At 40.2% G+C, this 25,221-nt stretch overlaps 1 protein-coding gene across 2 annotated transcripts in view; it reads right to left on the bottom strand.

The window, feature by feature from the left end:
• LOC121960736 (matrix metalloproteinase-16-like) overlaps positions 1-25,221 on the bottom strand; it is an 83,804-nt gene that overhangs the window by 37,433 nt on the left and 21,150 nt on the right. The window contains exons 3-5 of one of the 2 annotated variants that reach the window (XM_042510582.1): positions 24,470-24,484; positions 24,014-24,136; positions 17,997-18,301 (exon numbers count right to left, since the gene is read on the bottom strand). In XM_042510582.1, the coding sequence (XP_042366516.1) occupies positions 17,997-18,301; positions 24,014-24,136; positions 24,470-24,484 (443 nt within the window). The remainder of the gene's footprint in view (positions 1-17,996; positions 18,302-24,013; positions 24,137-24,469; positions 24,485-25,221) is intronic. The other variant, XM_042510583.1, reaches the window with a different exon arrangement.

Genomic DNA, 25,221 nt, shown 5'->3' with positions numbered 1-25,221 from the left:
TAATAGCTCAGGTTGTCAGCGCCGGCCTCCAGGGGCCTGTAACGCTCTCTGCTTCCCTACTGTTTAACTAAGCACCCGTGGTTCACTCAATACATGACATCTGATGTCAGAAAACAAGCTGACCGGTAGACCGTCCTCTTGTTAGCTTTTCTAATCTTTGAACCCCTTATGCAAGTCTATATTTTGTCTAGTGTGGACAAATTACCAGCTCCATCAAGGGACCAATTTTTTTCTCTCCAGTCAGGAAATCTTTCGAAAAACACAACAGCCCCTGCAACGTTAGCACCATATCATCATCTTGAACCGGCGAAAGCCCACAAACAAAGCTATAACAACCTCCCATTGTACACACGAGGATGCCCAGCAGAGGTTGGCCATTTCTAACTCCTCCTGCCTTTCCTTGGAAAACGCAGCAGCGACTGTTACTGCTGTTATCTCATTGCTGTTGTTGTTCTGTTCAAGTCCAAGCAAGCATAAGCACTCTCTTTGTCCCAGAGGAGCTCAAATGTTTCCCATTGTTCAGCCCCAACGACTCCCTGGGCGGCTGACACTGCACTTTCAGGAATGGTAAAACTTGTGCTGCTCAGTAAAGTTAATGCAAAAAAGGGGTTAAATTTCAGGAACGTTCCTGAAATTGCAATTAAAACCTTTTTGGACAGCAGGCAAGTGGTGCCTAACACGATGTTCCCCCTAAGCCCTGTGAGACGAGTGCACTTTCTTCAACACCACCCACCACGTTCAAAATGTGTTCATTTAAACTGACTTTAAACTGGATGGTAATTTATGCTGTTATTCATATAAAAGAGGATGTTTAAGAACTTTTTCATACAAATAAACCATCAGTGGCCCTTTTTGTACCTGGTATTAATATGCGATTTTTGTTATTGAATCACAAGTAGACAGCGCCTAATACAAATGTAAACTAGGCGTGAAAGGCCAGGTGTCCCCAGCTGTCCACTTGTGTTCAATCACCGCTATACGTCGAATACCTGGTTTAAATAATCTCAATGTCAGGTTTATTTGGTCAAGTTTGTATATGTACTACTACCACTTGGAGTGTCAGAAGCTGGCTGTTTCGACCACTTCCCCATACTCGCTGATGAGGGTTGAAATATCTCATTAGCCTCCTTATTGTACACATTAAGTACATGACTCTGTGTGGTACAGGAAGAAAACAACAATTTTTGTTCAAGTGCTGTTAATGCTGAACTTCAGTGAGTTTGAATAGAAGGGGCCTTACCTGATACAGGACAATCTAAACACATGAAAAGTGCTTGAGCAGCTTTAATAAAAAAATAACATTGGTTTTCAAGATGCTAAAGTGCCAAATAAGCTCTGATGTTTTCTACTGTCCTTGACACTGGCTGTGAGTTCAACAGTGGAGAGCAGCAAAAGGAAGGAAATCAGCTGTTATCCACTAGCCAAGGTGAAGTTCACAGTACTGACACTCTTGTATGTCTGAGCTGCTACGTCCTCAGAAATCAGAACAACCTTCACCCTAAGGAAGCTGGAGATATGTGAAGTGAGAAGGAAAAGAACAGAGACCAGAGGCAGCAGTGGGAGCACCGGCCGTTCAGGAGTGCTGTGCTGTACTGACAGGCTGCCAGAGGATCTCAGCCCAGTGGTTCAGTGCCTGGCTCAGAGGGCCCTGGGCACACTGAGCTCTGCTGGCTGTCAGTGCAAAGCTGTGTGCCTGACTTGACAGAGTGACCATTGTGAAGAATGCAGCCAAAGTACAATGGTTGCATTCTGCTCGCTTCTCTCTCCGCTTCCAACATACTCTCACAGGACAAAACAGAAACACACAGTGTGCCACGAGCAGCATTTCACCAGATCAACTTAACTGTACAGTACCACAAGTATAAACACCAAGGTTTCATGTGTGAAATTTCAGGAACCAAGCTGAAGTGAAAGTGCCATTTCTTCCTGGTTTGTCACAGGCATAATTTGAGTTTAAAATGTTGGGGAGGGAGATAATGTTTTTGTAAAACACCATCTGATGCAGTGATATTCAATGTAGTGAGACCACGAGAGCCACAAGGGGTCATTTCAGTGGTTCCGCAGTAAAATGTGTTTTTTTTGGTGACAAATTGTTCGTTATATTCATGTATACTTAAAATGCAAATAATCTGAAAACTTTAGTTACAAATCCATAGACTGCATATGTATCTCTATATGCATACATGCCAATCAATTAAAATTTAAACAACCTATTGTATAAAATTAATAGTTTAACATTTTGAGAAAAAATGATTATTCTCTTTCTCCTGGTCCAGAGTTTTAATATTTGACTTTAAGTCGTTGAGAATATGAACAAAAATGGGGGCTGCTGGGGAAAATACATTTTTGACACGCCACGTTTCCTGACAGTAAAGCATCATCAAGTCATCATCAGCATGAGTACAGTATCCATCAATGGCACAATCATTATTTACTATTTATTATTATCTACAACACATATATTATCATTACTTTTATTATCTATATTATTATTTCACGTATTATTTATTCAAGTATTGCAAGGGAGCAGAGCTGCAATGATTAGGTGATTCATTGTTTGAAAGAAAACTAATTAGCAACTATTTTGATGAAAAATAATCAGTTTTGTAATTTCTTAGCAAAAAAAAAACAAACAAAAAGACATGCACGACACAATAGTTTTGATTTTTTTTTTCTTACTTTTCTGAATTACACAGGGCATGTTTTACCATTCACTGAAATGTTATTTTTAAAAAACCCAATAATTGACAAAAATGATCTGCAAGTTACTCGATAGTGAAAATAATTGTTAGTTACAGCTCTTCAGTTTAGCATCATCAGGGAAAAAATGAGGTGCGTCACTCAGACAGTGAAGCGTCGTCAGCTCATCATCGATATGAGCGAATATAGCATCTTGTGTCGAAGCAGATGTTGCAAAACCTATAGGAATGTTTAAAGTAGTATCTAACATATTTGTGAATTTAAGACCATTTTATGAGGCACAAATATAAGGGGACCTCAATGCCACTGACACATCCATTGAGCAACACAATCCTATAAAGAACCGTGTGTTGTTCCACTTGCTCGCCTCCCTCCCCTCTTTCTCTCCATTGCTCTGGGCTGTTGATATTGGTTGAGCAACACTTGTGCCGTTGAATCTATTACACTTAATTCTCACAAGCTTGTCAGAGAACAAAACCGCGGCTGATGGGAGCAACATATGTACACTGGAGTAATTATTTATTTACAGAGGCTGCTACAGAGTGAAATTCTGTGTGTGGAACATTGCCAGGGATCCAAATATTGGCCGCTCCTGTGGACTCGAGGTAAATAAACCAACAGAAAGGAGAGAAAAAATGCTGCCAAGGAAAGGACATCCTTTATTCCTGTCATGTTTATCTCTGTGCAGCACCTGCGAGTGAGATGGGGATGTGTGTACATTTTCATTGTGATCATTAATCATTAATAATGCAGTCGCATGCAATGGTTCTCTCTCTCTCTCTCTCTCTCTCTCTCTCACACACACACACACACACACACTTCTGCAGCTGTGTCCATGGACACAGAAAACACTAATGTTACTTCACCACAAACATACTGGAAGAAACTTTCTAAACTCAGCTTACACCGGTGAACTAGACAGAGAGACAACAGAATTTTCAATAAACCCATAAAACCCAAAAGGCCTGAAAAATATAGTACAGAGCTGGTAAACGTCTTCAATAATGCTCCTTTTAATATGATCTGAGTAAACACACTTTGTAGAGCATCACTCTGGACCATCTTCAGGTCATCAGCATTCTCCGTTAAGTTCAACAAACAAGTGATGATCGGCCAAACAATAAATCTTCAACTTTTATAAAACTCTCGGCTTGTTACTTCTTTTTTCCATCTTCTTGGGGAAAATACATAATGTCTACCACTTTTCGCAGATGTCAACTGACATCTCACTTGTCAGTGCTCAACACAAAGTTGAAGTGTTGGTTGTAAAACAAATTTTGAAAAAGGAAAAAAAAAAAGAAAAAAGCAGTTGAAATGGAAGTGCTGAAAGAAGTTTCATTTTGTTTCAACTGTTCAGCGCTTCCACTTCAGCTGAAATTTTAACTACTTTAATCACAGACATGTGGACTGACATTTCAACTGCTTTCATGTCGTACGCTTCGGTTGACAGTTCAACTGCTTTTAGTGGTAAAACATCAACTTCATCAACTCAATTTTAACGACGTTCATCACTTTCTTTTCAACTGTTTTTCCTCTTTTTTCAGTGTTTGCACTTTGACTGACACTTCAAAACCATTTTTGATCTTTTGGGTTTCTTTGAACAAACGCAACAACAAAACAAACTCCCAAAACATTCACTGTTCATGCACAATTTACTCCTTTCAGGGCTCACACTTCAGCTGAAGCCATTATCTTTCAGTTTAACTGGCACCAATTTTCTTCATGACTTCCACTTCCACTGACACTTCCAGCTGAACTTATCACCGACACTTCGACTGACATTTCAACTCCTCACATTGCTTGAACTTGAGCGGAATCTTCAACTCCTTTCAGCACTCTCACCTCAACTCATACATTAACTTCACTCACTGCTCCTTACACTTCAACTTCTGTTAGCACTTTCATTGTGGCTGACATTTCTGCTTCTTGAAGTGTTTTTTTTATAAATGTCACTTCAACAAAAACATCAACTTTTGTCATTTTCAATAGTGAGGCAAATGTTTGAACTGCTAAATTTCAGCAGTGAGCACACAAGTTTTTTTTCAGAAAATGTAGCCATTTCTAGCTTTTGTATGGCGTAAAAGAAAACCTTGACTGCTTTTAAACTGTTGCCAAAACCCCTCCTTGCTTTTACGAGTGGAACAAAAGAAACATTCTTGGGTAAGGCTTTCTTCCAGGATGCAGAGCTACAAATCTGATATTTACAGACAAATGTTGCCTTTGTGGATGTGTCACAGAGTTTCTAGCCCGAGGTCTTAATGTATGTAGGTTAGGAGTGACTGTCTGCGGTTGTAGCAAACACATTTTTCTATAATGATTTGAATAGTAACAAAGGCTGAGATTTTCACTTAAGTATGAGCTGCTCAGTGGGTCACTTGTGTGCCAAAGCATCCTTTAAGATTCTAAAAATGCTCCCTATGTAATTTATCACACCGCTTAAAGCATGGTTTATTCATTCTTTCAATACAGAAACATCACTAAAGACACATTCCTTTAAGAGTGATAAAATATGTGTGTTCTCAGAGCGACGCAGATCTGTTTACACTTCTTGTTTGCTAAGTATTACGAGTGTAAGGTTATGAAAGCATCTGACTGACTAGTGGGAGGGCAAGCCTCCCCAGGTGCACCATTTGTGTTTGTGTGTGTGTGCTTCTGAGAGTGTAAGTGTAAGCGTGTGTGTATTCATGTGTGGGGGCGGAAGAGAGTACGGCCGCCCACGTGGAAGTTGATGCTGCTGTCAGTAGGCGGCTGTCTATTTCTAGTGGCAGCCTGGTGGGCAGGAACGCATGGTGATATCTCAGCTTTCTTTCTCTTCATTTCATTTTCTTTGTTAAAGTGTGAAGGCAATTATTTAAATCCCTTATCGCTCTCAAAAGTGGTATTCAGAGTTGGAAATTAACTTAGTGTGTAACCACCAAAGATATTTTCTCAAACAATAAGAAAAGTTTTAAAGGTGCTATATGTAGCAAATTTAAACACCGGTGCGTGGATGATCAAGACGCCAAGTGGCCATTATCTCACCCCTGTACTATTGTTACAGCAAATATGACCCCAAAACTAAATTCCCCATAAACTCTGTGGCTTTCTGCCATTAAAACAATTTCTGCACCTCACTCCTCCCTGTTACTGGCAGCTTTGGCCAGTGCGGCACAGTCTGAAAACTTAAGCCGCCAATTTGTACCACAACTCAGTTTACATTTATTTATTTATTTGCTGTAAAGCAATCCATTTGACTTTTGGACACAAATACATGGTGCCAGGATTTTCCATGCAGGTCTCTCACATTACTGATGCCTCCAATTGCATATGCTTGGATTCAGAAATGGGGTGGAAAAAAATAATTTAAGGCTCTCCAAACTACATGAGTGCTATTTCCTACACTTGCACACTTTTTTGAATCAGTCTGTCCAGGTTTTGAAATACCATTTGTGTATGCATGGTAGTGTTCATAAAATTTGAGTTGTGCACAGAGTTCTCAGCTCTGCATGCACCTTTGCACATAACTGGATTCAGAAAATATGTTGACACATTGACCAAAAATGTTTTGGAACACATTGAGAACAATAAATGAATAAATAAAGCATCATAAAATCAACGAAATAAATGTTTTCCTCCTGAGCTTTGCCAAAACTTTAAACGAAGTCCTGTTCAGGATGGTTGACTATAACCATATAAAATTTACCCAACAGCTGTTGAAGTGCAAAAAAAGAGAGACAAATACGCCATAGGATGCAGTCAAAAAATCTTTACGTGCAGGGTAAAAAAAAAAAAAAAAAGAAATTTAAAAGTAAAATGAACCAGTACATGTAAGATGGTATTGTGTTTTCATAATTATGCAAGTCTAACACAAAAAAGGGATCTGCAGTATTTTTAAAGCACTAGCCTTATTCAAAAATCACACACATCCCTCCCTTATCTTTGATGGATGTTTGATTGTGGATTTTTACTAATTATAATTTTACTTGACTCCAACAGCATCTACCAATCACTGGTGAGGAGTAAGAACAGCCTGTATGCTGCCTTAGAGGCAGAGCCAGGGGCAAAAAAAAACCCTCTACTTCTTGAACACAAAGGGCTTAATCTATTATCATATCTTACAGACATGCAACATGATGTATACTGTAAAACACACATCTATCTGCTGTGGTATATAATATTGAATTAAACATATTTATCATGTTCCTGGATTGGATAATGTAGTGTCCTGTGCCGATATATTATATTGCGCTGTATCATATCACAGGGTTATATCATGTAATGTCAACTTACACACTGCATCCTTGAGATAAGACTGCCTACAAGGTAGTGAGTTCTTCCAGCACCCTTGAAATGTGTGTGTGTGTGTGTGTGTGTGTGTGTGTGTGTGTGTGTGTGTAGCTTTCAGTGCTGTTTTACTGCCTGTGTCCTCCCACAAATTCCTCTACTTACAGTAACCCAACCATCAATACTGTTCCTACTGCCTGCCCAAATGTAGCCATGCTGGACGTCCTCAGAACTCACACATACACATGCTTCCAGTAAAAGATAAAGATCTGTGCCTGTGGTAGGAAAAGGCATCCGATTCTCCTCATTTATTTTCTCTGAGAGATAGAGAGAGGCAGCAGCAGAGTAGGGGAGATAGAGGGAAAAAGACAGAGACAGAAGGACATCGTGAAGATTGAAGATCTTTATAAAACACACTGCATGATGAAGGAAGGCATTCTGAGAAGCTGAACAACCTTGACAGAATTAACAATCAATGGGTCTGTAACATTTTAAAATCAATGACTAGAGAGGCAAATCCTCCCTTATGCAGATGACACGCTTCTTTTTTACTAAATGGGCCTGGACATTTTCAGTTATTATGGTCAGACTTTAACCTGAATTGCTTTCAAAACAGAAAAGAACTTACATAAGATATCATACAGCTGGAAGTCAAATAGAAAAACTGACTTGTTTTGTTTTGTTTCCCAGCTTTTGATTTTACACCTTTGGGGATTAAATCAAAGTTAATGGGTCTAGTTAATCTAGTTAATGGGTTTCGCATATTACAACTTTAGAGGAATTGACAAAATGCTTTATTCTCCATTTTAGAGCTTCTTCTAACGCCAGTAGAACAATACACTTATACTGCATTGCAAAGTACCTAAATAAAAAAAGGTGTGAATCAATCATATTGGGAATGGACTGTGATAGATTTTTCATTGAATCCAATGATATAATGCGCTGGGATTTACAGAAATAGGTTGCTCCAATATCTTCAACATGTACTATAAAAAAAAATCTAACTAACTCTCAATGCAAAAGATCTAGAAAGGGGCAGTTCGATCAAGACAAAAATCATAATCAGGATTACCTCTGTCATTACTGAGATCACGATTATTTTACTCACTAGACTCATGGAGAAACATCAATCACTTAAAAAAATTTAAAAAAAAACATATTCTAATATTATTCAAATGAAAAGCAGGCCTGACATAAACTGCCACAGCCTGGATAAGAGTGAATTTGGGCCTTCATGGATGGGTGGAAAAGTATCTCTGGAAGGAAAGTGGTGGGCTGGATTTATAACACAAAAGACAAAACAAGAGCACCGTTGCAAAAAGGAAAGCAGCCCAAGAAATGTTTCATGATGATAATCTTGTTGCATCGTTGGAAAACAAGAAATAAAGGAGACGGTCCCTAAAAAATATTACTAAAGAAAAACAGAAATGCACTAGTTGCAGGAATGGAAAAACATGCAGCAGCAGCCTTACTGACCATAATACCTGATAAGAAACCTAAAAAAGACCATGATGATCTACAGACTGAATAACCATAGCAGACAGAAGGACCTCACTCTCCAGACAAACTAAAACTTTGTCCAACCAACATAAACAGACATTCTTTCCAACATTTGGAAAAACATACACTGTAATTTGAATGTCTGGACAACAAGGAGAAATTACTCCTTACTCTGGGGTAGCACTGGCTGTAAAATATATTACTGCCTGCCACAAAAAAAGGAATAGCAAGAAGGAAATATCATCAAGTAAATCCAGCAAATAAAGCTGGTTTCTCCATTTCATTTTTTTCATTTTTTTATACATAAACAGTCACCTGCATTCTGTTTTTTGCCAGTTTCTTTTGTAGTCATAATTATTTTAATAACTTTAACAGCGCTTTGGAAACACATCAAGCAGCATGCCAACCTAGGCCCACTGAACTTACTGCAGACTGTGAGGGAGAGGCAAAAGAAAAAGAGAAACAGGGTGGAAAAAGAGTCCACTGCTTCCTCCTCATCACCCAGTAGGAGTAGCAACCTAAAAATAAACCTGCAAGGACACCATATGCTCCTCTGCTCCTCACCCTCTCCTCTTTTTCCTCTGTTGTACTCTACCTGCTCTAACACCTCTGATTTTCTTCTTTTCCATTCTTCTGTTTTCTCTTTCCTTACAATACCCAGAGTCTGCTCCACAGAACAAAGCCCACATTGTCCACTGCTAAGAAGTGGAAGATTGATCTTCTTTCACTGTCTGCTGGTAAAAACACCCAAAATGACAGTTACTTTGAATGTACAATCAAGTTACAGGATGGGACGTCAATGATAAACGGTTCTGCCAATCGATGTCAAGGAGCCGAGCTTTCCTGCGACCATCAATCAATCAGCTGATCAATGTCGAGCCCGTCCCGACATCCCCTCCCACAGCCAATCATCTCCCTGTTATTGAGTGCCCCGTTATCTAATCCCAATACCTGGAAACATAAATTCTTGGCATATTTCCCATCCTGGTTAGTGTGTTTTTCTAACCTCTTTGGCTCATTTTGAGGGTAAGGGTGAAGAAAACAATAAAGCCCTGGAATCTCTCATTTCCTGTGTGTAGGTCTAGCTTGCATGCTGTGTTATGTTACATAGTTTTCACTGATATTACTGGAGACTGAAGGTCCTTGAAGGCATACCAGGCCTTATAAGTCACCCTTGGGTGAGACTGGGTGTTTGCATACAGTCATGGTATGCAGTGGCAGTGAGGAAACCTTTTTTTCTGGTGCCACAATGTTTTTTTTGTTGTTTTTTTTTTCTCCTGTAAAATTCAATCAGCCTCAGTGTGACTGAAAGTCAAATTGGAATCTGTCTTATCTATTCCTGCATGCATCGCTTTGATTTTCCACAAAGAAAAACACAGCGGCCTCAGCCCACAAAGATGACCTTGTGATAACGTACGGATGAACGTCTGCTTGTTCGCCGTTTTTCCTTTTTTTTTTTCCAGAAATGGAAAACTGTCAAATAAGAATGCCTCCTGCAAATGTGCTCCCTTTCAAAAGCAATCGTGGCACGTTGGGCTCTGATGAAAAGACAATCTAATCATCACTATCTCTAGTTCCAGTATTTTCTCCCTTATCCTGTGTTCACACTAAATCCCTCACAATCCTTTCCTCTCTGCCCTCCAGCACTCTGCATCCCAATTTTACTTTTGTTGAAACATTTTCCATGATCATATTTCATCTTCTTACTCGCTCTACATAATATTTGGATTCTACCTCTTCCCTACACCATTACAACATATTCGTCTTTAGTTTATTCTCCCATGTATCTATCTATCCCTCCATCTACTGAGCCCTCACAGCGATTCATCCATCAGTCTAGGAATGTAGGGTAGCTGCAGGCGCTCCAGGACCACTTCTCTCTATTTTGCACTCTGGGATGTTGCACTCTCCGTGGGGATATTGGCTTATCATCTACCCCTCACACACTCCTTCCCTGTTGTCTCACACTGTGTATCATCCTGGCTAAAATATGTTAGCAGCAATCATAGTGCAATCCTTAACACGATAATGTGTGAATTCTCACAGTGCAAGATAAAATGATACAGATTGAGAGCAAGGGATGTACAAACAAAAGGCGATCCAAGGACAGATCATGTCAGTCAGTCTGTTTCTTCTTAATACTTGACTTTCCGTGTTTGACAGCTCAAAGAGAAAAAGCAAACACTGAGAAAGAAATACGTGGAACTGATCAGTCTACGGTGCCAACAGGTTTGAGATGTGTTGTCATCCACCTCTGGCATGGATACACAAATTAAACAGTTCACAAATCATCCAGGATGTTGCCCAATTTTGTAAACTCAACAACGAATGTTGATCCTCCTTGTGTACAGTATCTTTGCACGTCAGCTATAACTCCACATTTGCCAACTGCCACGTTGAAGATATCCAATTTACTTCTTCCGTCAATTTGAGATGTGTTCCACTTCATTACCAAGACCAATCTGATATGAACAGAGTTCTGATTATGACGGAATAAAACCCACAAACAATTTCCTCAAGCCAAAAGTGTTTCTCTAATCCACTGCTGGGAATGTTTGTTCATTTAAATATTGCTTAAACAAATCCTTTCCCTCGACTGCAAGCTCCATTGTTAAAGCAGCACCAAAGGCTGACGCACACTTTGTGGCGTACAAGGGAAAGGAGGGAGGGTGGAAATGGGTAAATCCGTCAGTTAGTCTTCATAGGAAAGGATTTTTCCAAACCTTTGTGTCAAACACTCTTCACTCTGCTCTGAACTCCTCTCAGGCATGATATGCTGCAAATAAAAAGGTTCTGCTGCTGGGGCTGGGCATGTGCTGAGATCATGGAGTCCACTGTCAACCACAGCATGGGTTAAGTGTGAAATGGAGGCAACAACAAAGGCCTAACAGCAGTTTCTGTAAGTTAAACATTGGTGCCAGTCCACATGTCCTGAAAGATTTCAATGCCGCTGGACAAATGGGAGAAATATTATGTGTTTATTGAACTTAAAAAACATCTATAGTATTATGTCATGTAAACAAACCACATACCTATCAGCTGTACACTCAAGATCAGGCTGGAAAAGTGACTCCTTATAAAACAGGTGCTATCTTTCTACATATTTACTTTTTAAACAGAATACACACGTTTTATATTGTGATATTCACTGGAAACATCATACAATATAGCCATCGACAAGCAGCTCGTTATTATTGATGGTTATTTGCGAGAAACTTTTAGCTCCCTGGCGATTTCCTTCCATCCAGCTTCAATCGTATTTAGCTTTTTATTGTGAAATAAGGAGGTATCACAAAGATAACTCCTCATAAACCAGCCATTCCTCGTTAACTGCGGTGCTCTCAGGGCGAGCCACAGGATTATATAGAAGAGGGCATCTTCAGCTTAAGACGGCAACGCCATTCAGGACGTTCCAACAGAAAACAATGCAATCAAATGGACTGTGCTGCTGATACTCACGTGTGTCGCATTTATTAAAAACACACTATTAGAGAGGAAGTATTTTCACCAGTTGTTATGATTGGAGAAATTTAAGTATGTCGGACTTTGGCAGATTTTCCCAGTCAAAAACCGGTGATTATTGAAAAATGGAAACCCTGTTTATATTGCAGGTGCTACAACTGCATAATCTGACATTCACCACCTACAACACGTCTAGACACAACATGTCATTAGATTAGCAAAGCTGAAACCACTGAATTTGAGATCTTTACTTCAGAAATGACTGAAATAAATATTGAACATAAATAATTATTGAAAAATTGCACAAACTACAACAGAAAGTATATCTGCCGATCGCCGAATTGATCAAAACACTAATGTTTTCATGTCTTTACACATCCAACACTCAGAATCAATACCATTTTGATTGTTGTAGAGCAGAAGCTGATTCATACTAATATCTTGGGTTGTATTTAGAGAGACACAAGATCAAATTAAAAGATCAAACTGAAGATAAAGAAAGACTGAGGATAAATTCAGGTGCTTTAATTGACTGGGATTCTGACTCCTTTGCTAAGATAATAATGTATCTCCAGTCAAATTAATATCTTGATGACGGTGATGTAGCAGGAAGTCACAAGGATGAAGATAAAAACAGCCAAGAGGCACTCAGGCTCTAGCAGACGAACGCCTCTCTATGGTGTAAACAAACAACTGTTATTAAAATGTGCAACACCTTTAAAAAAAAGTGTTTTACTTGTTTCCAGCAAGAATCAGTGTTTTGCTAAATAAATCCTCAAATCAGAACCACTGTCTTGATGTTTGTGCAGTTATCTGCCTTTTACCGTGTCTCTGATTTTGCTGACATCACACCACTTTCTCTTCTCTATGATAAAAGTATCAAATCACACAGACATATAGAAAGCAGCCGCTACATACTTTATATCCAAGTCTCTCTTAAAATGCCATTAGCTAATCCAAATAAGAACCTCATTCTGCTGTGTACGCTAAAAATCTCACTGAATGCAACTTTTGAGTAATCCTCTATCCTCAGATGCCTGAGTTGCAGCGTGAGCGAAGGTGCAGACAAAATAGTGAAGATGAATATGTGTGTATGTGTGTGTGAGAGGGAGTGAGCGTGAAAGAGAGTGTGTATGTGTGAGTGCTTAAACACGTGTATGACTGTTTTTATCACCATGCAGACGGGGATTCATCCTCCAGTGTGCATCAGGGACGTCATCATCAAAAACAACAACAATAACATCTATGGTGCGATGCTGGCAGCGGTCGCCACGACGACTGATCCTTCCCGACAACAGCGTAGGGGGGATTAAATATGACAGGCACGGGCAGCTTACTGGACAGGAGCTCATCTCCAGTGTGTGCCAGTGTGTGTGTGTGTTTGTGTGTAGTTGTCACTTTTAAAACACGATAAAAGGAGGGAGAGGAGACTAAAAGAAAGAGAGATGAGAAAGACAAAAACAAATCCAGCCACGCAGACATCATGTGCGATTCTAGGCTGAAAATGACATCATTCCCAGCTGTTCCCTACAAAGTATGGATATGTGAAGAGAGAAGAGATGGATGATGGATGGATTGCAAATCCTTGAAACTACTTGCATGGGAAATATATAATAATATGAGTATTGGTTAGATGACATCTAAAATTAAAGATGGATTCCCAGAGTTGTAAAATTCTCTTAGGCTTAGACCAATTAGTTATCTGCTAATAAATAAATGGCCAGTTCATTTGATAATCAATGAATCGATTTGTCTTTTTGGAAATGAATCCAAATGCTCTGATTCTGTTTTCCCAAAATATGAATATTTTGTGTTTTCTTTATATCTCTTTGACAGTAAACTGAATATTTTTGGGTTGAAGACAAAACAAAACATTTGAGAATGTCATCTTGGGCTTTGGGAAACAGCAATCAACATTTCTTACTAGTTTTTGAAATTTAATAGACCAACTAATTTTTAGTAGATATAATGTTATTTGCTCAATATTTACGGTATTCTAGAGCTCGTGTCAGGACATGTAAAGCTTATAAACGCTACACTGGTTTTGCATGTCGTTATGATGTGGCTATCTTTAATTATTAGTAGTGATATTAGTAATACTTGCAATACTATAATCTTCTTAGTTGCAAAAATCTACACACTGCCTTAGAGGTTTTGCTGCTGTGCCAGGACAAAAAGACCCCAAAAACAATACCAATAGTGTCTGATATTGATAGTATTTTTTGGCATAAGAATTGTGAAATTTGAAAATATATCTTCAGCAAAAAATACAGTCTATGTGCAGCTTCTAGCTGTGTGAGCTTTCAGAGATTCATCTCAGTGTAACATCAGTCATCGTGCAGGAATAAGAGCACCCACTGCTACAGCGAGCAGTCAGGATTCAGCCAGTGCATGTTCATATTTGGCAAGAAAGCCAGCTGGAGAGTGCGTAATAGAACTGCATGCATTATGGGATGCTTTCACAGAAGTGTGGGCTGCAGCAGGGCTGTATTAATATTGCACTGAGGGGTAGTGCGAGAGTGTGTCTGAATGTGAGTGTTGAAGGGGGTGAATCATAGCCTTCAATGACAGCTGCTTCTCCTTCCTCCGAGGCGCAACAAAAGACATATATATGTGCACGTGCTCAGACTGGATTTTCACCTGCACATGTGCACAGATGTGTGCTTAAATATGTTTAATGAGCTTCTATGTGCAGATCATGTGGGCAATGACACAGCAGGCGCATCAATAGTTCACCTAAGATAATTATTATCACTTCCATTGTGTTATTCAACCTGCGGGAGTGATTTATGTCGGTTTGATCACACTACGCATTCTCAAAAGCCTTAAATATAGCCGTTCACAACATATTATCTAAGTCTACAAAAGCCCCTCCGCTCCTGCTTAAAATTCAGTCTTCGACAGCAAGTTGCTCACTTCTATTTCCGACGCATAGTGCTCAACAGCTCCCACTCATCTCTGCTCTCCTCTCTCCCCTTTCCTCTTCAAATGTTTTTTTTTTTTTACTTCTCAGTCTTTCCCTCGCCGTCCGTCTCTCATGAGCTCTTGAACCTCCAATATTTGTCTAGAGATACTCTGCCATTCTCTCTTATCCTCTTTTTCACTCTCCGTTACCTCTACCGCCTTCCTGCTAGTAGCTCGCCTTTTTTTCCCTCTCATTTGTGTCCTTATTTTTTAGTATCGTCTCCTTGTCCATCTCTCAGTCATCGCTGTCATTGTTTTGACTCATGACTCAGTAATAGTCATGACTCCCCTTGAGCTGAGGACCATGGGGTAGACTTATCCCTCAGATTTAATGAGGAATTCACGAAGAAGGCTGAAAACATCTTTTAGAATCAGAGACAAATTTGAAACATGTAGTCCTGCTGCGACAAGCATCCAGTCAAGAATATTTTAAGTCCCCCTCCAGACACGCTTTAAAGTGTACTACCACTAATATTTTGTTTGACATGGTTTTTGCCAACACATTCTCATCCCAAGTTGCCACATATTTGCACTTTGTAGCCGACTTGAGCGTATACATATCATGCTCTATCCTTCTGCGTCTGCTTTTGACGTGATGATGATGCTGCTACCTGGATATCAACACAAGCACATGGTGGGATTACGCTGCACGTGGTCATGTTTAGGCAAAAAAGCACATGGCAACCTCATGTTTTCTCATGTAATAAATTAAAAAGGGTCTGGAGGTAGATCTAATCTTTCTCCCACATTGATAAATTCTGGATCTAGCCTACCAGCGCTGCCTGCAGTAGGTTTTGCCTTCTGCTCTCTCCAGCACTGCTTGGTGTGGTTGTTAGCTTGTTAGTGGTTTTGCAGCATACAATAATATCTGCTATGATGGGGTTTTGGTAGATAGTAGAAGGAAGCTCCAGGATCCAAAACTGCACACTCTGCAATGTTTGCTCTCAAATCTTTGACTTTGCTGATGCTAACTTTCCCTGTATTGACAAGTCCGCTTTGCACTGGAGGTTTCAGGTCTCTTTACTGCCTTTTCTGTCAAAGTCTGTTCCCCCATTGAAATATGTTTCCCATATTAGACAGCTACTGCCTTTCGTCTTTGTGACGTGTCTAATCTAGCTTGCACAATGTATGTTTAAATCTCAGATTTTAGGAACACAGATGTGAGAAAATTTGTGCAGATACAACTCAGTGTATGTCAGTCATTTTATATCAGAAGGATATAAACTAACTTTCACTTCTTGCCTGGATTTTCTTTGCTCTATTTAACTTTACTTGTATTTACGTCTCTGTTACAGTGTTTTCTTTCTTTAGCAGCTCCATCTGTTTCTCCATCTACTCTCTTACAAAGCGCTGTCATCGCAGCACTGAAGGCTGCACATGGGTCAGAGATCAACCTGGGAGCTTAGTCGACAGGCTGCTTGCTGCCACACACACACCAGCAGAGATCTGTTGGACCCTTACCACAATGCTAAACAGCAACACAGCTGCTCAACATGCAACTCACACAATAGAATGACTTAGGGACCCAGCTAAAGGCTTACATACAGCCTGACAAGCTGTAAAGCTCTGAGGGCAAGTACTCAGCCAGGGCACAAGCTCGAGGTCGCAGAGGAGTGAGAGGTGCTATGATTACTATGGTTCACCAGGGGAGATAGCTGCTAGAAGGCTTGGATGTTTTCAAAGAGCGAGCCTCAACTGATAAGACTTAAATCGCATCAGATCAGAGTGGAAATTTGCGGCACACTGACCAACAAAACCAATATCAAGCTGACATTACAATTCAGTACACAAGACCAGCCAGCAGAGCTTCAAAATCTGTCAGTGAGACTAGCTGGTGGTGTACATAAGCAGCCAGCGCTCGACTAACTCTTTTCTGCCGAGCCTGCTGCCACACCACTCAACCTGGAAGCTATGTTGTCACTTGTGGCTTCTGCTGCTGTTTATATGGTATTTCAAAAGCCCCACTTCCACCTGTGAACTCTGACTCTATGTTTCTCTAGGGGGAAAGTAATGCTCATCACTGCCCACACCCTGCTGTTTCAAAGCTCTGTGTTTCTTAATGGAGAGGGATGATGTCAGAGCCTATGTGCAGAATATCAACCGTGTGCATACTCTACATTAATATGTTAATTCATCCGCAGTGAGTTAGCTGACAGAACTTTTTAGCTGCAAACAGCAGATTTATAGCGCAGCATGTTGCAAAAAGCTATTTTCCAAAAGGCTGAAATTTGGCATGGAGGTGAAGGTGTGTGTTCAAACCGAATGGCGAAAAAGGGGTGTCGCAGTATGAGTGTTGTATAACAAACAAGTGCAAAACTTCTAAATGGATTTATGCAACATGAAAAAACTTTATACACAGACACAGAGCACAAGACAAACATCATTTTGCCATGTTACTTCATGACTCATAATGTGATTTTCATAAACAAATGTGAAAGGCATCATTGGATTAAACAAAGTTCCCTTTCATGACTTTTCATCACATGCTCTGCACAGCGGCAGTGCTTTGAAGAGGAAGCTCCGCAGTCGCCTTCCTGCATTTTTTGAAACAAGTGAACTGCTTTTTTCACCATGACGTCAACCATTTTTGCCTACACTCAAGAAGGAGGCCTTCAGATGATCAGTATTACCTCCCTAAAAGAGGAAATTCATTCTTCAGATCCTGCAGAGACAGAATTTGAGAAGATCTTTTCTTGACCTTATGAATTTCATAATAATAAACACCAAACTTGATCTTGTCCCTTAACAACTCATAATCTGATATTCAGAAACATTTGTGACAGGCAACATTGGATTAAAGAAACAGTTCATTTTTCATTGGTGAAGGTTTGCCCTGCCTCTGAACTTTAGCCATGCCCCTTTAATAGCTCATACACTATTTGTCATACACTCTTGGAGGACGCGTCAAGAGTAGTTTTTAGCTATGACCAGCCCCTCTATCACTCACTCTGTTAGTTGGTCCACAAAGATTTCCCCAACCTTGATGGATGCAGTTCTTGCCCTAAGAGGTTGAAATTTGGTGGCTGCAGCTATTGTGAATTCATGCTTGTTTTTAAAAATGTGTAATGCTGTAATAAAATGTCCCAAAAACATAAATCAAAGCTTACCGTCATGGTTGGGGTTGCCCAGTGTCCACGGTTCATCTGAATCAAAGTGTGTGTCTCCTCCTATTCCTGGCCCTGGAAAGTAGGCGTGGGCCAGGAAGCCACCCTCGCCATCAAAGGGGGAGCTGTCACCGTGGAAACCTGAAGCGAAGATGATGGTGATGTCCACGTCTTTCTTGGTCCTCTCCAGCTCGCTGTAGGGCACAGCCTCAAAGCGCAGCGGCGTCACGTTTTGCCAAACGTCAAAGGCTCGCCGGATGGCGTCATGGGTCTCTTCTGCACCCACTTTGGGTGTCACGTTCTTTATGCTGCAGAGACATGAGATAAGGTGGAGGAAAAGTTAGACCGGCAAAACCCTAGAAGTCTTTGTAAACATTTCACACAACCAGATAATTTTCTCTTATCATCATGCCCCAGTAAGCCTCGAACCGGGATTTCTCCTTCAACTGTCAGGATGAGCAAATCTATTGTAAATTGGTCTGATAAGACTCTTGGGTTCTCCGAGCGTTTGGTAAAACAAACACACCGAAAAGTGGCTTATTCTGCTAGATGTCCACTCAGAGGAAAAATGAAAGATTAGAATCTAATCAGGCAAAGTAAATAGCCTCCACCTCCTCTGAAGCATGAGATGTGGTGGGATAGAAAACAATACAGTCAGTTTAGGATAACGTTACCAAGTCAAGGGCTGAATACAGAGGATACTACTGCATGTCAATCTACATGATCACACTATGCAAAAAAAAAAAAAAACTCCGTCACTATCACTGTTTTCCCTGCATGCAGCCATTTCACGCTCATCGTGTTCACCAACAGAGAGCTAAATGGAGCGATTTGTGAGAGAAAACAGCTGAGTCCTCCCCTGCCGGCTTAGAGTTGCTGCAGGTGTGGGAGAGGACGGGACAATTTCCTGCCACTGGAATTTATTTTCTAATTAAGGATTATCAACAGCCCACTGCCTGCTGAGAGCCCCAGTCTGGTTTGGGCAATCAGGAAAACCTCACTTCACTTTATTCGCTCCAAAAATATCTCAGTGTCACGCTCTATTAAAATTTGGTTTCTCTTTTGGGATTGAAAGATTTAGTTTACATCAACTACCTTAGACGCTTGTAAACACACAATACTCTGTTATCTCACGCTTTTAGCGCAGACTCTGAGTTTAGCGAAAAGTTGGTTGGCTGATGTTCAGTTGATAAGTGAAGTGTGTAAATAAAGTGTGCAACAAAGCAGCACCATGCCAACTTTTCTTTTCTGTTCTCTTTCACGTCTTTTTGCACAGGTGTTTCAAGTAGTTTCAAGAATTCCCTTTTTCTCCTCCCATCCAGCCGGTTTCCTCTGTGTTCTCCCTGTCACCTCATCGCTTTTGTTCCTTTTTTCATTATAGTTCTTCACAGCATCTCTGTTTGGCTGTCAGGCTGTCATTTCCCATAATAGGAGTAAATATTATCAGAACATCTTTTGTCTTTGACTATTGCTCATCTTCAGCATGGTGGGTAGACTGCTGCAAGGCACATTTATATACTGCATATTAATATTGCATGTAAGCTCAGATTAATTATTGAATCAAATTCTGTGAAAAGGGAAGCATAAAGGCTGGGTATGAAATATAAATAGAGTGCCACTGAATAACCGGCAATGTTCATTTAAAATGTTGTAATTGTTTAAGCCAAAAGACAATCTGCTTCTATTTCTCTATCTGCTCTGTCAAGACGGACCTGCTGACAGCCCACTTCAGAAAAGATGCTTTAATTACACTCACAAGATTTGGCAAAACTTTCGGCTAATGATTTTATGTTTTGACAGACACACAGACGCACACACAGGTATCATGAAGAAACTTGAATTATGTTATTCTAAAAGACAGGTCTACAAAAACAGACCATAAGACATATTTTGCTGCAAAAAGGAAGCAGAGTATCTGGTGGCAGAAATGATGGAGTAAGCAGTTATAATAGTCAACAGCAGCACAGCAGATAGATCTGCAAAGAAGAATAGGAACCAGTTAATTAAACTGGTCTTTCTTTGGGTCAGCTGATGACCACATCACATGATTTATAGTGACTAAATATTTGTCTGCAAATTTGAGATCACAGTTTTTACTTTTTTACCATCTGGGGGTAATGCTGTGAAGAAAACTTTGCCATATTATCACCTTATAAAGTTCATGTAGAGGTTTGTACGCCTACACTTCTTAAAGGAAATTTTCAACCAACAATGTGGGCAGTATGTGCAAATGAACTGTAGTAAGCTTCCCTCCAGCTTAGCTGCACTCAGATCTTGCTTATTTCTCAGCTAAAAACACTAGCACTAGGGCTGTTGCTCAAACTAAAGGCTGTACTAAGGCTCTGGTTTTGATCTCCTCCAACTCTTGAGAGACATATCTAGCTCCTAAACTGCAAAATGTTAAACTACGTTTACCAAACAGTTTTCATCTGCCTGCTGTTGGTATTGGCCATTTACCGTACAATGAGTTTCAAGAGCTTTCTTGCTTGTTAAAAAAAGACTTCTGCACACTTACATCTATGCAGTGTTTCACTCTAAAGTAAAACATTGCAAGTATTCGGAAATATTTCTGACAAGTTTGTCTTTCTGATGTTTCCAGCAACTTCCCTAAACTAATCTGGGTTGAGCAGTGGTCGTCCTACAAGAGCTTTCTTGCTAAAAACAGCTGCTTGCTGTGTTAGAAAACAACACTGATGAGAGCAGTGAGAGTGATCTAAAACAATTTAGTTTAAGGCTGTTACACTAAAACAATGAAAGATGCTAAAAGGGCCACAAGCTGAAAGCAACAAAAATCCTGTTCAGATGGCTTGTTGCTCATCATCAGGTTTAGCGCAAGTGATTTCAGTTGTGATGAATACTAGCTTGGAAATGATGCGTGTCCTCAATTGTCCTAAAACAAGTGTGAGTAATAAACACTCCCATCTCCAGATCTGCCAGTACTCTTGAATTACAGAGACAATCTTGAACATCAAATTGAAGTGGTGTTAGTGTGATGGTTGGCTGTTAAGTAAGCAAACAGCGTCTGTCTGATTGGGCCACTTACAGAGGCAATACAAAATGGCCCTTTTGTCTTTTCAAGTGTTTATGCAGAGCAGAGATAGATTTGCAACGTACAAGACAATCCTGCTTTCGAATCAATGTTAGCTGACCCAGAGAGAGTGCAACGACACAAATGTTTTCTCTGAGATTAAAGGAAGAGAAAATGTTGTAGCACCTCAAGGGTTCTCCATGAAAACATGTCCTTGTCTTGCTCAGTCTGGGGTTACAATGAAAGGCCTTAGCAGCAACTGTGGCCTCTTGAGGAATACAAAGCTGGTTTCATTTGATTCTATTACCAACCTCACTGTACGTGTGTCCTTTTTTGAGAGCAAGAGAGAAACACATGCAGGGAGAAGCTATAAAACGACAAATAAAAGAATCCCAACCTGCTCTGAGGACATATAAAATATTAAACTCCATGTTGTGAGGTGATAATGATTCCGGATGCAGCTCATGTGCTATAATAGTACCTGCATGCAGAGAGAACTGTGGGGATGCCAAAGCTAATTAGTGCCTACCCACAGCAAGTACTGTATGTGGCTACATGGAAACTAGCACACACCTAGGGCGGCCATGCATTTGTTATGATTTCCAAATGCCAGAGTTGTTGGGGTTTTTTTTTTTTACAATTATTTTTGGATGATTCAGCTTATAGTTTGAAGGATGAAGAAAGTTATCAAGGAAGAAGGAGACGTTAAGCTGGATTCAAACCCACAACACTGCAGTTTTACCAACATCTACCCAAGCTACTAGGGGAAAATGACAGATTTATTCATGAAAATGAGACACACATGACATTTAAAAGAAGCACTGCTTTTCTCTTCGACTTCCAACATCAATTTAAAGGACCTTAAAAAAGTGAAACAATTGAGTTTATAACCTTTATGTATTGGGCTTATATAAAAAATAAGATTTGTTTAGAATCTAGTTTATTGTCAAGTAAGTTTTCACATACACAGAAATTTGCTTTGGTGGTACATAACATAAACAGTGTGAAAAAAATGCCTATTACATTATTATAGCTGTCAGCGTTAACACGTTAGTTAAGGTCAATTAAGGTCCGTAAATAATGCTTTACTTTTTTAAGTCATGTTAATTGCATGCCAATATTCTTGTCTTTAAGAAACTGCACTGGGCTGAGCTTTAAAGCTAAAGTGATGATACTGGTATCATCTGAAAATAGAAGACATGAGAAATCAAGTGGTACCAATCTTGACCTCTCACCTCAAGTCACTGATAAAAAAGGGTTCCATGGTTACCCACAAGTCTCCCCGTTACAGACATGCCCACTTTAAGCTAGTCTCATGCTGTTTATTGTTGTCATTTGATTCAAAATCAAGGCAATTGGTAATATATGCTTACCTTGTCAATATGGACTTCAAAACTGTTTTGAAATGCATAATAATAAAAAGTAAACGTAATAAATTCAAAGAGCAGTGTACTTTTTAGAGGAGGTAGTTTAGTCTTTTCCTGACATAAAATGTCTAACTACCTCCACTGCACCAATTTGAGCTAAAAGGAGCAGCTGCAGGCACATCTGACTAACGACTGGAGGCCAGGAACACATACATGTACAACACACACAAACATATATATGCATACACACAAGCACACACTCTCAAAATGCTCCTATCCTATTACATAACCCTAATCTGTCAGAGAGCACCCTCTGCTTTCCACTGGGGTTTCCTCCTCTTCTCTCTGCACATCTCTTTCTCTCTGCAGCTGCTTCTCCTCCAGCACTCTGCCTCCACTCCTCAATTCCACCCATCTACTCCTCCACTTTTCATCAAGCAGGCTCATTTTCTTCTTTTCAAATCTCTGCCACGGCAGATGAACCAAGCACTCATGACACTCGCTCTGAAGCCAATCGCGGTGCCATTTGTTTTAGGAGAAAAACGAAAAGGCAGGAATCTGGGCAGTTCTGCCATGGGTGATATACAGTCATACTTTAGCTGTACATCGTTGATCCACTAGATTATATTCAGCATGTAATACTACTTATACATTTATCCTCAGGGCAGAGCAAAAATAGAAAAACAAGTGCACTTCTTGAGGATTATCCCATGAAACACGGGGCTGGGGGCAAGGGATGGTATAGTACATATAAAATATTACAGAAACTGGGCTACTGTCCTCACTAAATCAACAGGGAAATATTATATAACATGTCCTATACATTATTACTCATGTCGCTGAATGCTAGAAAATGTGCTTGTGAATTATGACATTGGAGATAAGATCTTGTATGTACATTTTTTTCCCATTTGTGCTCCATGTTTTCAGGATAAAGCTGGTTCTTAAACAGCGCAAGCTTTGAAGAACATGCTCTGTGTTGTGTTTAATGGCTGTAGTTTGGCTTAAAGCAATGTTGAACTTTGGTTTAACCCCTGGTTTGGTAGTTTTCCATCCATTATATAAAAATTGTGTTCAGTAGTCACTCGTTTGATCCACAAGACAGAACAGGAAAAAGCCTGCAGACAGAGACCTATACAGTCAAAAGTTCCAGCAAAATTTGACAGTTTTTAAAGGGCTGCCACATGAAGGAAAGATGAAAAACTTTTTTTTTTTTCAAAGGCAGATGAGTAGGATGAAAAAGAGCAAGAACTGCGTGAAAAAAAGATAGCCGCCGGTTTCTTTTTCTGTCTCTCTCAAAAGGATGTGTATCTTAATGAAAAGGTCAATGACACCAGTTACATCCTGAAGCGCTGTTTGTGTGCACACGCCGCTGTGTGTGCAGATTCACGTTGTGTCTCCAGCTGTAGGCACATACTGGGTTAATCTTGTTGACTGGATGTCTTCACAACTTGACAAGAGCCCAGCTGATGGGGAAGGTGTGCAGCTGGGATTTTCTGTGCATGTCAGGTGGTTATGGGGCTTGGATGCAAACTGGATTATTATAAAATGCTGTAATGACAGCGCCTCGATTATAAGCTAGCAAACATGACCAACATCATTTTGATGAATTTAAAATCACCCACCTGTATGTGATATGTTTGTGTTGCCACCGTTGTCCTGTGAGGGCGTACCGCCGTTTCCTGACACTGAATTTGGATGCACCTCCTATCTGGTCAGGAACTCCACATCTGGGCTTCTTCATCCACCTATAGGAGACAAGAGGAGGCCACCGATCAACACTGAAGGTACACTGATCATTCTGAGATGGTGTACAATGACGGCATGATGACTAAAAGCAATTCTGATCCAATGCAGCTCTTTGAATTTATGAACAGAGGCAGACTTGCAATGATTCATGTCCTTCTTTGCATTCATTTGTATTAGCAATTCTAACAGGACGGAAAGTTCTCAGGAAGTGCAGGGCATAAATACAAAACACACAATGCATGAGTGCACTACACATAAAGCTATTTCAAAATCTAAACACTGCACATGCAAGTACACATTTACTCATGCATTACATGCAAAAGACGCCTCACCTTATCGTGTCATCGCTGCTTCCACAAAGAGAAGCAGAGGAGGAGGAGAAGAGAGAAACACAGGCATGCTGTTATCACATTTCACTCGGTTTCAGCCAAGAGGTTGGACAGCTGTTAGTCTGCATTCACACCGCTGGCCACCACATTGCCACGTTACAGTTCAGTGGCCAATTTGAGCTCACTGCTGTTTGTAGCACGGATGGCATTTCAGTGTTGGTGGGGACAAATGTCAGTGAACACTGGTTTTAGTTATATGCAGGTAAAAAGGATACTGGTTAAGGCCCAAGGGTTAAGACTGCTACAGTGGGTTTAAAAATACAAATGCATATACTTAATATCAGTTTTTTTTTTGTTTTACTTGTAATATACCTTTGATTCCTAATGCAAGGGGTTTACAATTCAGTACATCCATGTGTACCACAAAAGGCAACATCAGAGTGACTCTTTTTGTCATCGTAGATACAAAAAAAGCAAGTTCTTTCTTAAAACCCACACCAACCTTATGTGCTGTGTTCAGGTCTGACCCACTGTACGAGGACCAACGAAACACTGTCCCTGTTCTTCCCTCTCTTCCACCGAGTATTAATACTTTGGCATTTTGCAGCCTTTGATCTGACAACAGAGGTGTACTCTCTTTAAAAGGCCCCTTTGATCAAATTAAAACGCCCCACTTAATTCATGTTAGGGTTACTCAGTGTCTGGCGAAACGACTCTGGTTGCATACAGAATGCAAAACAGGGGATGAGTAAGCC

Source organism: Plectropomus leopardus, chromosome 21 (genome assembly GCF_008729295.1).
Source record: "Plectropomus leopardus isolate mb chromosome 21, YSFRI_Pleo_2.0, whole genome shotgun sequence".
Taxonomy (NCBI): Eukaryota; Metazoa; Chordata; class Actinopteri; order Perciformes; family Serranidae; genus Plectropomus; species Plectropomus leopardus.
Note: the sequence above shows the minus strand (reverse complement) of the source record. Positions and strands in the feature narration are given on the sequence as shown.